Source organism: Rhinopithecus bieti, unplaced genomic scaffold (genome assembly GCF_001698545.2).
Source record: "Rhinopithecus bieti isolate Rb0 unplaced genomic scaffold, ASM169854v2 scaffold_40368, whole genome shotgun sequence".
Classification (NCBI taxonomy): Eukaryota; Metazoa; Chordata; class Mammalia; order Primates; family Cercopithecidae; genus Rhinopithecus; species Rhinopithecus bieti.
In genome coordinates, this window is record NW_016817546.1 from 3,637,175 (window position 1) to 3,653,982 (window position 16,808).

Sequence of the window (16,808 nt, forward strand, 5' to 3'; positions counted from 1 at the left end):
AGGGCCTTACTCCTGTTGCCCAGACTGGAGTGCAGTTTCACGATCATGGCTCACTGCAGCCTTGACCTCTCAGGCTCAGGTGATCCTCCCACCTCAGCCTCATGAGTAGCTGGGATCACAAGTGTGCACCACCACGCCCGGCTAATTTTAAAAATTTTTTGTAGAGTTAGGGTTTTGTCATGTTGCCCAGGCTGGTCTCAAACTCCTGGGCTCAAGCAATCTGCCCACCTCAGCCTCCCAAAGTGCTGGGATTACAGATGTGAGCCACCGTGCCCGGCTCAACCCATTTTGGACAGGTGGAAAATTCTAGCATCTGGCCAGCCTCTGGAACCCACCAGGCTCCTGCCCACCTTCTCTGAGTGGCAGCTCCCTGTGGGCACAGCACATGTGTCCTGGTTCCCCAGGGAGCTCTGAGTTCAGATACTCATCCCATCGTCCCACAGCACTGGTATAGTGGGAGTGAGTGTCAGGGTTCTAAAGAGGATCCTCCGGGAATGGGGCACAGGGGTCAGAGGAGGTGCTTTCTGCATCTCAATGAGGACTTGTACACACCTGAGCACCTGCTGGGGTGGTCCTGAGGACTAGCTCCCGGGGACCGGCTGCCAGGCCCCAGCCCCCAACATCAACTGCTTCTGGAGTGGGCTTTGTCAGGCTCAATCTCCAGGGCCCCCCACAAACCCCAGTGAAGGCAAAGGGACTGAGAAGGCGCCTCAGCATGGAAATTGTATCTACCTGTGAGTTCACGTCATAAACAGGTGGGCTTGACATGCTGCGGCTAGTTTCAGATGGCAGGAGGCTGTGCGCAGTGTTTGGCATGTTGCACTGGGGACAGCTGGCGTGGCTGGGTGGAGGGACACCTGCTGTGGCTCCAGGTGCATCACCTGTGTGGCCCCAAGTATGTTGGTCTCTTCACATCCCCACAGAATGCCTTTCCTTAGGTCCCGCTGTGTGCAGCATGCGCCTGCTGTCCCAAACCCAGGACTCTGAGAACGGAGCAAGAGATGGGATCTACGATGGTTAATACTGAGTGTCAACTTGATTGGATTGAAGGATGCAAAGTACTATTCCCGGGTGTGTCTGTGAGGGTGGACTGGGAGAAGCAGACCCACTCTCAATCTCAGTGGGCACCACCAAATCAGCCGCCGGTGCAGCTAGAATAAAGTAGGCTGAGGAACGTCGAAGGACTAGACTGGCTGAGTCTTCTCCCGTGCTGGATGTTTCCTGCCCTTGAACACCAGACTCCAAGTTCTTCAGCTTTTGGACTCTTGATCTTACACTAGTGATTTGCCAGTGGCTCTCAGGCCTTCAGCCACAGACTGAAGGCTGCACTGTCGGCCTCGCTACTTTTGATGTTTTGGGACTTGGACTGGCTTCATGGCTCCTCAGCTTGCAGACGGCCTATTGTGGGGTTTCACCTTGTGACTGTGTGAGTCAACTCTCCTAATAAACTCCCCTTCATATACTCATCTATCCTATTAGTCCTGTCCCTTTAAAGAACCCTGACTAATGCAGAATCCTTCTTGTCCAAGTGGGAAATCCAGACCTTCCACAATCTTCCTTCCAAAGCACAGGCCCCAGAAAGCCAAGCTGAGGACGAGGCTAGCACCCTGGGGTTCTGTGCATCAGAGGGAGAACCTTCTCTCTGGTGAGGTTGTCTTTAGTGTCCTGAGGGGCCTCCCAAAGTGCTGGGATTACAGGCGTGAGCCACTGCCCGGCCCCGTGCTGGTAGGCTTCGGTCAGAGGCATGGAGCGTGGCTGGTTGACTTCAACCTGCAACTGAGTTCTGATTCTTCTTCTGTCTCTCCGGTACCTGCTGTTGATAAGATGAAGCAGCTAGCTCTTGCTGTGATTCATCGGAGGGCAACCACCCCCAATTAAAAGCTCTGCTCTGTGTCCCTGGAGTGCACCACAGACAGCATCCCTGCAGCGGAGGCTTCTGGCTCAGTGCCTGGGGTCCACTCGTCCCCCTAGGGCCTGGAGAGGCCGAAAGCTGGGGCCGGCCAGCTCCTCCCCCACAAAGCTGGCGCCGGCCAGCTCCTCCCCCACAATGGCAACAGGTTTGCGGTGGAAGGGGGCAGACATGCTCCTATGCACAGAACGAGGCCTGTGGAGGGCTCACGTCCTTGAGAAGGTTTTAGATGCAGCAGTTTTTTTTTTGAGGTGGAGTCTCACTCTGTCACCAGGCTGGAGTGCAGTGGCGCGACCTGGGCTCACTGCAACCTCCACTTCCTGGGTTCAAGCAATTCTCCTGCTTCAGCCTTCCAAGTAGCTGAGATTACAGGCACATGCCACATGTCCAGTTAATTTTTGTATTTTTAGTAGAGATGGGGTTTCACCATGTTGGCCAGGATGGTCTTGATCTCTCGACCTTGTGATCCACCTGCCTCGGCCTCCCAGAGTGCTGAGATTACAGGCGTGAGCCATCCTGCCTGATCTGATATGGCTTTTAAAAGCACAGCCTCCAGCATCTCCTCCGAGAGTGAGGCTGAGGTTCTATATCCTGCAGAGACCACCTTGTCCATGCTAAACGGAGTGTGATTTACATCCAAAGGTGGCTTCTTGCCCAAGGAAGGGCAGAGGATGCTGAACAGTTAAGGGGTTGCCCCAAAGGAGCAGTTTCTAAGAACAAAAGGAGGCAGGGCCGGTGGCCTTCCTAGAGGAGAAGTCTACCAGTTGAGTAAGAGCTGAAGACCCCATAGGGGCTAAGTGCTGTGAGTATGGCTTCCTTCAGCTGGGGCATGAAGCAAGGGTCCCTGGGAAAGGCCTGAGCCACTGTGTTCAAGGCCAAGTCGGCCAGTAGGAGAGTGGGTCGGTGGTGCCAGGGAGTATGGTAGGGCTCCACGGAGAAGGTGGGCTCCATGTGGAATTCCAGGAGTGTCCTTCTCCTGAGAGCAGGGGCCAGGAGGGCAGATGGCAGGAGCCTGTGAGGCAGCAGCAGGTTCTGTGTCTGGAGTAGGGTGACCCACTGGCCTTGTCAAAGGGCGCATCAGATGGTGGGGGACTTGACACGGAGGGACAGTGAGAGGCCGAGGGAAGGAGGAGGCCACAGGACTGCCGACAGGACATGCGAGCCTTGCCCAAAGTGCACATCCCCCTGGCGGGGCCCATTCTGTGGTTGCGCTGAGTGGAGTGTGCTGGGGTCACACCTTGAAGCTGCAGGTGACACTAGGACAAGGCCTCCTGCAGGCCATGTGTGTGTTTCCCAGAAACCAGCTTTACATGATCTTCAAGCCAGTTCCTCCGCCTTCCTCTTGCTCACCAGGACCTCATGGCCCCACACTCACTTCCAACTCTAGGAGCCCAGAAACGAGAACGCAGCCCGCGGCTGAGTCGGCTGGCTCTGCTCGGAGTTGCTGCTGTTTCTCATGCAACTGTCTGGCCCCAAGCGAGCACCTCTCCTTCCCTTCCTCCTTCCATCCTCCGAAGCACCCTTTGAGATGTAACAAGACCAGCAACAATGACCACTGAAGAGCCTCTAGGGACAGATGTCCCAAACCTCCAGGAAGGGGCCTGGGGATCTGCACTGTAACAGGTATAGCTGGGCACAGTGGCTCACACCTATAATCTCAGCACTTTGGGAGGGCAAGGCGGGTAGACTGCTTGAGCCAAGGTGTTCCCGGTTAGCCTGGGGAACCTAGTGAGACTCATCTCTACAAAAAATACAAAAATTAGCTGGGTGTGGTGGTGCGTGCCTGTGGTCCCAGCTACTAGGGAGGCTGAGGCTGGAGGATTACTGGAGCCCGGGAGGTTGAGGCTGCAGTGAGCTATGATTGCACCACTGCACTCCAGCCTGGGCGACACAGCAAGTCCCTGTCTCAAAACAAAAAACAGCAAAAAACAGGAAAAACAGGTATGGCCCATGATTCCTGTTGCCAGGTCAGCTCCAGAAACACCTAGCACATCAACGATCGGTGACAAGGCAACCACTTGGTGCAGGAGTTTGGTTCTCTGCCTTTCCTCCCACCTCTCCTTCAGCAGCCCTGTAGGGGAGGGAAGGGTTGTTCTGTCCCTTTAGGGAAGCTGGGGCTGGAGAGGCTGGGGCTGCAGACGGATGCTGTTTCCAGGCCTGGGGTGACCATGACCACCAAGTCTCCAACGTGGTGCCCACTGCCAGCAGAAGCCCTCCCTGCCCTGACACAGGCCCCACACAGCTGCCAGCCATGGTCCTGGGCAGGCCCTCACGGAGAGCACTGGGCCTGCCAGCTGGCTTTCTCCCAGCCCCTGCGTCTGGCCCGGCAGCTCTTCCAGAATGACTGGCTGCTCGCCTCCCTCCCTCCTGCCCTTCCTGATGCCTCCATCCCTTGTCTGCGCAGCACTGACCTGCATCTCTAAGTGCGACTAGGTGCACGAATGAGACCCCAAGATGGATAGACAGGATGGTCCAGGTGACTGGACAGCTACTGCTGGGTGGGAAGGTCCTTTTCCCAGGGACCAGAAGGGCCTGCATTTCTCTCCCACAAGGATCCAAGCCTGGAGCTTTGAGTTATGTCACCTGGAGCTTATTTAGTCCTCAGGACAATTCTGATGTAGTGACCCTGGTCTCCACCTTCCGGGTAAGGAAACCGAGTCATGGAGAGGCCAGGGGACTTGTCTGAGGTCACACAGGTAGCTGGTGGGAGCCTGGGTTCCTCCCAGGACACTCAGGGATGTCCTCGCAGGCTCAAGGTGTTGAGTCAATCCTTGGGGCCTGTGGCAGGTTGAAATGTGTCCCCAAAAGACAGTTGAGATCCTAATTCCTGATACCTGTGAGTGTGACCTTATTTAGAAACAAGGTCTTTGCAAATGTAAACAAGTTAAGTTGGGATGGTCCTGGATTAGGGTCGGCCTTTAATCCAATGACTGGGTTTTTGTTTTTTGCTTTTTGTTTTTGAGGCAGGGTCTTGTTCTGTCGCCCAGGCTGGAGTGCCAGTGGTGCGATCTTGGCTCACTGCAGACTCTGCCTCCTGGGCTCAGTGATCCTCACTTCAGCCTCGTGAGTAGCTGGGATCACAGGCACTCACCACCATGCCTGGTCAATTTTTGTAGAGATGGAGTTTTGCCACATTGCCCCGGCTTGTCTTGAACCCCTGGACTCAAGTTATCCACTCACCTCAGCCTCCCAAGGTGTTAGGATTACAAGCATGAGCCACTGCACCTGGCCATGACTGGTGTTCTTATAAGGAGAGAGAGATTTGGAGACAGAGGCCCACAAAAGGAAAATGGCCATGGGTGGGCAGAAGCAGAGATTGGAGCGATGTGGCCACAAGTTGAGGAATGCCCAGGACTGCTGGCATCACCAGAAACTGGGGGAGGCAAAAAGGACCCTCGCTGGGGCCTTTGGAGGAAGTGTAGCCCAGCTGCACCTGGGTGTTGGATTTCCAGTTCCCAGAACTGGGAAAGAAAAGGTTTCTGCTGTTGTAAACCATCCAGCTTGTTACAGTAGTCTCAGGAAAGTAAAACAGGATCTTTCCCAAGATGGACCCTGTCTCTTGGGGACCCCTCTTTCCCAGGATGCACTTGGCCTTGTAGACAGGTTAATCTGCCATCTCCCTCTGGCCTCTGCTGTTTTTCTCCTGCCCCTCCTCCAGCCCTCCTCCTGCCCTCTGTGCCCTCCTTCCCGTCTGTCCTTTAAGACACACCTGGATTCCCAGCTTTTCCAGTAAGCCTTCCCTGGCAGGCCCAGCTGGAAGTGACGGCCTATGGTTAACTGAGCAACTACAGTCTGCTCAATGAACTTGGCAACCAACCAAGTACTTCCTGGTGAACCTGAGCTTGTGGTAAGATCCTGGTATCTAGAGTCAGAAAGCACAGGAAATCAGGACTCCTGCCCTGCCAGGAGTTCATGACCAAGGGTCAGTGCCCAAGGACTGCAGAGGCTCCCTGCCATCCACACCTGGACTACACAGAGAGCCTCAGACCAGCTTCCAGTCAGTCCTGTCTTCCCACCATCAAGGACACAGCCAGAACGAGACATGTGCTTTGGAAAGTGGATTAAGATCAAGATCACGTAGCGCCTTCCGACCTAAACTCACAGAGGCTGGGGGTGTTCCGGGTGCCAGGGACAGACAAAGCTCTGATCTCAAAGCAGTGCAGATGGGCAAAGAGCAAGGCAACCGAGATGGACGAGGGGTGAGGAAGACACTCGCTCAGGAGAGGGCCTTCTGAGTGACTTCGTAGGTGCTGGTTTAGAGTGGGTGCTTGGGACAGTCTCTTTGGGGACCAAGCTTAGATGTGACAATGGGAAGGAACCATGCCACGTCTGGGGAGGCACCCTCCAGGAAGAGGGAACAGAAAGTGTGAGGACCCTGTGGATGGAATGAGTTCCCCTTTGGGGATACAGAAGCAAGGGACGGCATCCGGAGCCTCCTGAGCAGGAGGGAGAGGGGTCCGAGTTGAAACCAAGGAGGCAGGTTAGGGTCCCGGAGAGCCTTGTGGGAGTTTGGGTTCACTCCCAGCACCACGGGGAGCAGAGGAAAACACAGCTGAACTGAGGGCTGGTGTTTGGCCAGCACAGCATGGGCCCGGTCACAGCTTCTGATCTGCCATTCTGAGGCCACATCTCTGAACCCTACCATCCACAGGGGAGGGGAAGTGGGTGCTAGGCCAGCTGCCCTCACCCTGCTCCCTCACGCTTACACAGGGGCTGTGTGGATTTAAAAATTCATCTTAAAATTCTTTTTAACAGCAAGAATTTTGGACAGCTTAAAGAATGGGGAAGTGTAGGCTGGGGGTGGTGGCTCATGCCTGTAATCCCAGCACTTTGGGAGGCAGAGGCAGGTGGATCACTTGAGGTCAGGAGTTTGAGACCAGCCTGGCCAACATGGTGAAACCTGTTTCTACTAAAAATACAAAAATAGCCAGGCATGGTGGTTCGCGTCTGTAGTCCCAGCTACTTGGGAGGCTGAGGCAGGATAATCACTTGAACCCGGGATGCAGAGGTTGCAGTGAGCCGAGATCGCACCACTGCACTCCAGCCCGGGCGACAGTGCAAGACTCTGTCTCAAAAAAAATGAGGAAGTGTAACAGGAATGCTGCTGGCCACCTCCACCAGCTGGGGTTCAGTTCAGCTGATGAAACGCCCAGGCCAGGGGAACAACTGGTTCCTTGCGGCACCGGGTAGTGCCTATCCCCACGTATCATCTTTTCTATACTCATATTTAAGACCAAGTTTAATGGAGACCCAGCCCAGTTGCTGACGGAGAAGAGGTCACCATGGAATAAATTTTTCTGGGATCTTTAATAACTGGTGGTCTGAGTCACGGGGCACCCCACCCACCCCCTACCAATCTGGGTGCAGCAAAATGAAATTCACCAGATAGAGTGAGGCCACCACTCTCCCCGCCCCCCTTCACCCCGACCTGGGTGTAACAACAATCTTTGGCCCATCAACTGCTAAAGGGACTTTGTCGGTGGGGTGAGGTGGCTCATGCCTGTAATTCGAGCACTTTGGGAGGCCAAGGTGGGCGGATCACCTGAGGTCAGGAGTTTGAGACCAGCGTGGTCGACATGACAAAACTCTGCCTCTACTAAAAATACAAAAATTAGTCAGGTGTGGTGGTGCATCCCTGTAGTCCCAGCTACTCGGGAGGCTGAGGCAGGAGAATTGCTTGAACCTGGGAGTCAGAGGTTGCAGTGAGCCGAGACTGTGCCACTGCACTGCAGCCTGGGCGATGCAGTGAAACTCCAACTCAAAAAAAAAAAAAAAAAGGGGGGGTCCTCTGCCTTCTGGTCTCCTCCACTCCCTGAGAAGGGAGATCCCTAAGGGCATTTCAGTCCCATGGTGGGTCCTGCAGTGTCTCCGAGGCTGCTCAGACATTTTCCTCAGGGCTCCAGGCAAATAAAAGACATGTCCTCCTCACCTGTGCTAGTTCCTTGCAGCTGCCATTACAAAGAACCCCAAATTAGAGGACTTAGAACAACAGAAATGTCTTATCTCCCACTTCCAGAGTCTGAAGTCCAGGTGTGGGCAGGGCTCCCTCCAAACACCCTCGTGAGGTGTCCTTTCCTGCCCCTTCCAGCGTCTGGTGGCTCCTGGTGGGGCAGGAGACCAGGGTCTGGAGGCAGGGAACTACAGGCCAATTCCTGCTGACTTTCTAGAACTAAGTCAAAAGGAAAACCCCAACTTTCCATGCCCAAGTCACAAAAGAACCAGAGGCTACTCTCTTTGCACGGTGCCCCCTTTTCTGCGTGGCAGATGAAAAATGGAAGATACTTCTGTTTGGTCCCCTCCTGCAACCAATCAGGCTGGTCGTGGGCCAAGTCTTCATTTGCATAAAAGTGTAACTTTGTAACTTCACTTCAGCTTCTGATTGGTCACAGGCCACTACTTCATTTACATAGGGTGTACACCAAGTAACCAATGGGAAACCTCTAGAAGGTAATTTAAACATCAGAAAATTCTGTATCCAGGTTCTTGAGCCACTTGCCCACTCTCATCCTGTGGAGTATACTTCTGTTTCATCTCGGCTCACTGCAACCTCCATCTCCCAGGTTCAAGTGATTCTCCCTCCTCAGCCTCCCAAATAGTTGGGACTACAGGTGTGAGCGACCATGACTGGTTAATTTTTGTATTTTTAGTAGAGACGGGGTTTTGCCATGTTGCCCAGGCTGCTCTTGACCTCCTGGCCTCATGTAATCCACCCGCCTTGGCCTCCCAAACTGTTGGGATTACAGGCGTGAGCCACCACACCCAGCTGCTTTTGTTGCTTCATGCTTTCCTTGCTTTGTATGTGCGTTTTGTCCAATTCTTTGTTCAAGATGGACACCTTCCACTGGTAACACCGAGACTCCTCGGAGTTCCTTGGGTTGTGAACCCATTGCTCCTCTCTCTATCACCACATGGCCTTCTTATAAGGACACCAGTCGTAGGAATTAGGGTCCATTCTATTCTTGAACGGCCCCATTGCCCCATCTTAACCAATTATATCTGCAATGACCCTATTTCCAAATAACGTCACATTCTTCTTTTTCTTCTTTTTTTTAAGACAGGGTCTCACTCTGTTGCCCAGGTTGGAGTGCAGTGGCACAAACAGGGCTCACTGCAGCATTGAAGTCCTGGGCTCAAGTGATCCTCCTGCATCAGCCGCCTGTGTAGCTGAGACCATAGGCATGTCTCACCATGGCTGGCTAATTTTTTGATTGTTTTTAGAGATGGGGTTTCGCCATGTTTACCAGGCTGTAATCTCATGCCTGAGATTACAGGCATGAGCCACCACACCCAGCCTAATGTCATATGCTGAGGTTTAGGATGAATGTGAATTTTGGGGGTCTTGATTTAACCCACTAAACTCTCCTCCATCACAAATCCTGTCCACATCGGAGGGAGCTGAGGTTTCCCCCGAGTTTGGAGGATGGGGTCTGGCCCCTCCCACATCATCGTCTTGTGTCCTCCACCTTCCTCCCTCCAGCCTAGCGGCCTGGGCCTTCTCTTCGCTCCTCCAACTTAGACAGGCATCCATTCCAGACCCCTCTCCTCTTGGGCTGGAATGTTCTCCACATCTTTAGACGATCCCTCTCTCAGAGGGTTCCCCCTTGGCCTCCCTGGTCTCTCTTTATTGCATTGTCCTGCATTGCTGCCTTGGCCAGTGGCCACTGTTGGAACTTGTCTCCGTGCGAGCTCGCTGCTTCTCTGCCCCCCAAATCCCCCAGGCCATGGCTGCAGTGAGGGTGGGGACCTGGTTAATCTTGTTCATGCAGCAGCTCCAGGATCTGGCCCAGCGCCTGGTGCCAAGCAGACTCTCAATAAACATTTACTGAATAAACAAAAGGAATCAATGACTAGCCCGTCATGAATGCACAGCGTCTCCTTCTTGAGAAATTTCCAGCAGAATGAGGAGGTCAGCTGTGGCCAAACTAGCAGACCCTTTGTCCTTCCTTTACAGCTGGATTTAGGATACAAAGCCTGAAAAACTCTGCCATCTAATGGACTCACAGGAGAAGTGTTTTCGTTTCTTCAAATTACAACCACATATTCAAACAATGACAACCAGCCGCTCTGGCTGTCACCTGCTCATGGTGTGACCAAACACGCTGTCCACAGGAGAAAACGTTAAAGGAGCAGTCCCGGCCTGCACTCCACTCTGCAGAGAGCACGCAGATGATCCCTGGGGTCTGTCTCAGATGGAAGCCAGAGATTGAGTGTTGCCAGATAAAACACAGGATGCCCAGTTAAATTTGAAGTTCAGATAAACAATGAGGAGCTTTTTAGTACAAGTTATGTCCCAAATATTGCATGGAACATATTTATGCTAAAAAGTTACTTGCTATTTATCTGAACTTCAAATTTAACTGGCAACTCTACAAGGCCTGGGTGGGGAGGGTCCCCTTTGACTGGCTGGCTCTCACAAGGGCATGTTCCTGAGAGGCACAGAAGATAAAAGCTGTCAATTTGCAATTGACAGGGATTTACACCAGCCAGAGAACGGCGGCTGGCAGAGCGCTGTCCGAGGTGCTGAATTCAAAGACAAGCGCACTAAAAAGAAAGTCCTGTGGAGGTTCCAAGTGAATTCAGACCTTTGTGCTTATCATTTAGAGCAGGGGCTCCAACACCCAGAAACACATTTTTCCCCCATGGAGAAACACCCCACATATTTTTATCCCATGGAGAATTTACCAAACTTTTTTTTGTGTGTGTGTGATGGAGTCTCACTCTGTCACCCAGGCTGGAATGCAGTGGTGTGATCTCGGCTCACTGTAAACTCTGCCTCCTGGGTTCAAGCGATCCTCCTGCCTCAGCCTCCCCAGTAGCTGGGACTACAGGTGCGCACCTCCACACTCAGCTCATTTTTGTATTTTGTTGTTGTTGTTGTTGAGACGGAGTCTCGCTCTGTCGCCCTGGCTGGAGTGCAGTGGCCGGATCTCAGCTCACTGCAAGCTCCGCCTCCCGGGTTTACGCCATTCTCCTGCCTCAGCCTCCCTAGTAGCTGGGACTACAGGCGCCCGCCACCTCGCCCGGCTAGTTTTTGTATTTTTAGTAGAGACGGGGTTTCACCGTGTTAGCCAGGACGGTCTCGATCTCCTGACCTCGTGATCTGCCCGTCTCGGCCTCCCAAAGTGCTGGGATTACAGGCTTGAGCCACCACGCCCGGCCTCATTTTTGTATTTTTAGTAGAGATGGGGTTTCACCATGTTGGCGAGGCTGGTCTTGACTCCTGACCTCAAGTGACCTGCCTGCCTCAGCCTCCCAAAGTGCTGGGATTACAGGTGTGAGCCACTGTGCCTGGCCCCAAACTCTTAATAGGACTTATCTTTTGATAGGATAGGACTATGGCACTTTCACTTTCTTTTTCTTTTTCTTTTTTTGAGACAGCGTCTCACTTTTTACGTTGTTGCTCAGGCTGGAGTGCCGTGGTGTGATCACAGCTCACTGCACCCTCAAACTCTTTGGGCTCAGGTAATCCTCCCACCTCAGCCTCCCAAGTAGCTGGGACTACAGGTGCATGGCACCATGCCTAACTAATTTCTTCGTATTTTGGGGTAGAGATGGGGTTTTGCCATGTTGCCTAGGCTGGTCTTGGGCTTCTGGGCTCAAGCAATCCACCCACCTCGGCCTCCCAAAGTGCTGGGATTACAGGCATGAGCCACCATGCCTGGCCTCATTTTCTTCTTTTATACATTTTTGTTGTTGCTAAGATGGTGTCTCGCTCTTGTTGTCCAGGCTGGAGTGCACTGGTGTGATCTCAGCTCAATGCAACCTCTGCCTCCTGAGTTCAAGCGATTCTCCTGCCTCAGTCTCCTGAGTAGCTGGGACTACAGGCGCGCCCCACTATGCCTGGCTAATTTTTGTATTTTTGGTAGGCAGTGTTTCACCAGGTTGGCCAGACTGGTCTCGAGCTCGTGATCTCAGGTGATCCATCCGCTTCCGCCTCCCCAAGTGCTGAGATTACAGGTGTGAGCCACCATGCCTGGCCCTTTTATACATTTTATATGGCTGAAATCAGACTTCCCACCCCAACCCCCCCGCCTGGCCCTTACCGATACTTCATGCCTGTGCGCTGGGCGGTGCAGCCATCCAGGGAGAGGCCGTGCATGTGGAGGAAGCTCTCCATGTTCCTGGCCTGGGCAGCCGCCCGCACCTCCCGCAGCCGCTGCAGTTCCAGCATGTCCGTCTGGCGGACGGGATGCAGGGCCCATTCAGAGTGGCACCTGCTGCTCACGCTCCGCAGACTCTCGCTGTACGTCATCGACAGCATGGTGCCGCCTGGCCTGGGAGCCGCCACTGTCCAGATGGTGATGAGTTAGACAGTGTGCCAATGCCCTGCGTGCCCCAGGCTGGATGGCTGGCCCTGGGGCAGAGGGCGGCTGCAGTGAAACATCCTCTAACTAGTGCCGCCACCAGGAGGTCTTGGTGTCTAGGAGTGGGACCCGGCCCCTGGATGTAAACATCTCTTGGCATGAGATTCTCAGTCCGCAAAGCAGTGCTTGCCAGGAACTCTGGCTAAGCTGCCCTTTTCTGCCCCCTGCATCTATGAGACAAGCACAGGCAAAGCTGCATTCCAGACAGGACAGCTGCACTCCAAGTATCCAAATGAAAACGGGAGCACAGAGAGCATGCAGAGCCTGAGCCCCCCAAATGCTGAAGACCAGGGTTGATTTTCCATGGTGACTGTGGTACCACATCACAGTGTTCTCTTGAAGTGGTTCCCAGGGTAAAGCTGTCCCTGGGAGAGCAGCGCAGGGCACACCTGTTGCTGAAGGAAACTCTCCTGTCATTATGCCAGGGAGGCACCTCACCCCTGCATGCCAGGTGGCCCCAACCCGGGAAGGTCCTATTTGCTCCTAGCCTTGTAAAGGGAAATACTATCTATACAACACATTCCCTGCTTGTTGAAAGCTTCATTGCACCGCAGAGATCTTTGGGCTTCATGCTTTTTGCAAAAGAACAACCGAGCAGAATGCATTTAAGCAGGCTGCAGAGGAGAGTGGCCTGGGGAAATAGGCTTAGTTGGGACAGGGGAGTTTCAAAATTTCTATGTGAAGAACCATTGCTAAATAGTCAGCTGAAATGATGAACGCACATTCTTGGAAACTAAAAGCAATGTAAATGTCCATCAATAGGGAAACTGGTTACCTAAGTGACAGTCCATCCACATAGTGGGAATTTGTGCTGCTGTCAAGAATGAGGTGTCTCAACACAGACTGATGTGCAGTGAGCCCTGAGAGATAGTGGACAATTAAAAGGCCAAGGGAGAAAGCATGCATCCAGAACTCAACCACTGGTGTTAATTGACGTGCACAACAGTGAGTGGACCAGTGAGGGCAGCCTCGGGGCTGAGTCCTCACCATGCAGAGTCTGTGACAGGGTAATGAGGACATGGAGGCAGGCTCAACACAAAGAGGGTCCCCAGTCCAGTGACCCTCACCCCATCTGACTGCAGCCTGGGCCATGGCTCAGGTGGACTGCACTGCAGCCCTGCGTCATTGCCAGAGAGAGAAGGTGCAGGGGAGAAGTCACCATTTCAGCTGGGTCAGCTGCACAGGGGGATCCTGGAACCTGGCCTGGGAACTGCAAAGGAACCAGCACTGTCCCCAACTTCTGCCCCAAGAGAGGAAAAGTTCAATTATCCCTGGGAAGGAGCTGGGAGGGCTATCCTAGGAGCTGAGACAGCTGCAGAGGCTTTAGCATGGTCCTTGAAGGGGGCTGAGATGTCCTGGAGTTGCCCTAGGCCGGGCCTTTCCTGGGGTGAGCTCCAGGGGCCAAAGGAAGGACTCATAAGGGGCAGGAGTTTGTGATGAGCCCCATGTACCAGGGTCCTTCCAGAATGGGTTACCAGCCTGCTGACCTTTCACTGCTCTGCCTATATGTGCACTCAGAGAGGGGTCCACCTCCAGGAGCCCCACAGCTGCCTCTTTCATGGAGGTTTCCCTGCAAGTATTTGCCTGTATCTTATTTGTAGGGCCCATCATTCATATCTGCCCTGCTGTGCCCAGCATGAGGCCTAGCTCAGAGCCGAGCCTACAAATGCCTGTTGCATGAACATGCAATTGAGGTAGGGAAGGTGGGCTCAGAGAAGAGCGAAAGAGAGACCAGCCGGCAAGGAGCCCCCGAGGAGCCCCTCCAGGGAGATAGTAGCAGTGTCCACATAGGCCTTGGCCCCACCACCCTGGTCAGGGCCGGATGGCTCCCTCCCCAAAAGCGGGCAGCCAGCTGTCCTTGGAGCCTGCCGTGCTGGTCACTCACAGCCTGCACCTCTGCCTGACGGGCATGGCTCCCGGGGGGCCTGTGCTTCCCATCCTACTCTCCGCCCCACGCACACAATGCCACGTGCCTCTTTCCTGCTGCGATCTGTCTCCACTACGCTCACCATCATCCACCTTGCAGATTCCTTTCTAGCTGTCTTATGTGCTGAATTCACTCCCCTGAAGGTTGGGTCCAGGAGGGTAGGGACCCTTCTGCCTCCTGCCACTGCTGCCTGCTCAGTGCCCATAGGAGTGCCCCTGGTGCACAGAGGAGGGGCTCAGATACTTGTAGAACAGAAACCAAGGCCCAGGCTTCCAAAGGCCAACCAGGGCTATAGCTGGGCATTTCCTGGCAGTGCTGGGACAGCAGCTGGCGGGGACACAACTGGCTTCCTGCTTCAGGCCCAGGGGCTCTTTGCAGGTCGCCCTCTCTTGCTGGCAGGTTCCCACGCCAGGAGTTGCATTCACCACTGCTCATTTCTACGCTGCGAGGGATGGTGGCTGCTGGACCTCTGGACGCTAAAGCAGGCAGGTGCCCTGGCATGGAAAACCCTCTGCCTTCTGGGAGAATCGCTCTGGAGGGCAGAGAGGCCCGGACTCCAGGAGAGGTTCATCTTAGGAAATGAGGCCCTTGGCACCCACAGACAGCAGCACCAGCTTCCCCTCCCTGCCTACTGGCCGGCCACTCCCTTCCCTCCATGCGCGCGGCAGGCAGCTGCTTCTGAGGTGGCCGTGTGGCCGGCTGCCAGCCTTGTGTGGGGCAAATGGGGGCCAACCCTTGCTTTCCTGAGGTCTGAGTTTAGAAAGAAGGCCAGCTGGGCAGGCTGCAACCGCAGGGCTCTTTCTGAAAGGCAGGACCAGCCTCAGACGTGCAAGTTCCCTGCCTGGACCAACCAGGCTGAGATCAATAGTCATTAGCTTTCAAGACATTACTCATGAAAAGCAACCCAGATCTGGTTTGGCTCTGGAAATACAGCCAAGGCCCTGGGGTGGGAGGACAGGGTGGCTGAGTGCCCAGCTTCTGGACAGGGACAGCTCTGGTTGTCACCTGCCCATAGTGTGACCCAGGCAGGCACCTTGACCGCTCCTGGCCTCAGCCTCCACATCTGTGAGGTGGGCTGGGCAGAGGCCTGTTGTACCAGGCTGCTGTGGGCTGCGTGAGATGAGGCTTTGGACAACTGGGTGGGAGTTGGTGGTGCAGCAGGGAGCGAGTCTCTTGGGGCGGCATGGGATAAGACACCAATTATGATAAATGCTGTGGAGAGAAAAATCCAGCAGCAGGGGCCAGCAGGCAGGGCGGGAAGGAACTTGTGGCCATAGGCTTGAGTGAGAGGAGTGAGCCACACAGACACCAAATCTCCCTAGAAAATGCTTAAGGGGAGAGAATACAGATGCGAATAATCGCCCCCTTCCCAACAAGATGGTGGGGGGCCGAGTGTGGGGATGTGGGTGGGAGAAGCGAGAGAGGGCAGGAAAGACTGGGTTTTGTGGCCAGGATTTATAGGGCATCCCTCTCTGTGGGGGCCCGCTTGCAATCTTTCCTTAGAGCTCATCTCGCAGCCCTGGGAGCAGGCCTGCAGGTGGGGGCCCTGCGGCATGGAGGGAGCCCAGAGCCTCTTGCTGCGAGCTTGTCCCCATGGTGCCAGGGCAGGGCTTGGGCCAGGGAACTTGTGGGCACAGAAATGGCAGCCTTTGGCATGGGGTGGAGGGGTGAGGAGCACGGCTGGTGCCATGAGGGGTCCACGGCTGCTGGATTACCCTGAAGGTTGGGTCCAGGAGGGCAAGGACCCTTCTGCCTGCTGCCACTGCCCCCTGCCCAGTGCCCACGGGAGTGCCCCATGCACACAGGAGGGGTTCAGATACTTGTAGAACAGTAACCAAGGCCCAGGCTCCAAAAGGCCAATCAGAGCTATACCTAGGCATTTCCCAGCAGTGCCAGGCAGACGTTGATGGGGGAGGGGCTGGCTTCCTACTTCAGACCCAGCGGCTCTCTGCAGGTCGCCCTCTCTTGTGTAGGGGAGGGGCTCCCATGCCAGAACTTGTATCCTTCTGCACAGTGGGGGTTCCCTGTGGTCCTGAAGGGTCATGACTCTGGGAGGGTTGCTCCGAGGGAAGAAGGATGGGAGTAGGCAGAGGGCAAAGGGGCTCTGCCCGTTACCAACGGTGCCTGGGGACAGAGGACAAAGGCCAGCTCCTCTGGACTCCCTCACACTGGGGCTCTATTTCGGGCTTTTGCTGAAGGAGACTCTAGCAGCGTTAGGTCCTTGGATGAAGGGGCCTCAGTAAGACTGCAGGGAGGAGGGAACAGCCCCACTGTCGGGCTCCTGCCTCAGGGTCCCCACTTCTCCTGTGCTCAAGAGCACAGTGACCGTGACTTCTGATTCAAAATATCCCAGATCCCGGCCGCTTTCCAGAGTGAGGGTCTCTGAGCCCTGACACTCCCTCACCACCCTGGTACCAAGAAATACGAGCCCCTCCTCAATAGCCACTGCTAATTACATGGCACCTACAGGTTCTTTCCTGAGCTGGGCCTGCCTTGTGCAAATCTATTCTTGTAGATCAGGGGCCCAGGGGAATTCATGTGAATTAACACCGTGATATGGAAAAATGCAAGGAAGATGTTAACCTCATTAAGTCAGGAGGAATCACTA

The 16,808-nt window shown here is 54.5% G+C and overlaps 1 protein-coding gene across 10 annotated transcripts in view; it reads right to left on the reverse strand.

The window, feature by feature from the left end:
* The window catches only part of KCNAB2 (potassium voltage-gated channel subfamily A regulatory beta subunit 2), a 113,552-nt gene that overhangs the window by 44,387 nt on the left and 52,357 nt on the right, over window positions 1–16,808 (reverse strand). The window contains exon 1 of one of the 10 annotated variants that reach the window (XM_017856027.1): window positions 11,953–12,407. The exons of the other annotated variants lie outside the window; for them this stretch is intronic. Within the exon in view, the coding sequence (XP_017711516.1) occupies window positions 11,953–12,170 (218 nt within the window). The 5' untranslated portion in view covers window positions 12,171–12,407. Of the gene's footprint in view, window positions 1–11,952; window positions 12,408–16,808 lie in introns of those variants that run through there. 10 annotated transcript variants of the gene reach the window in all.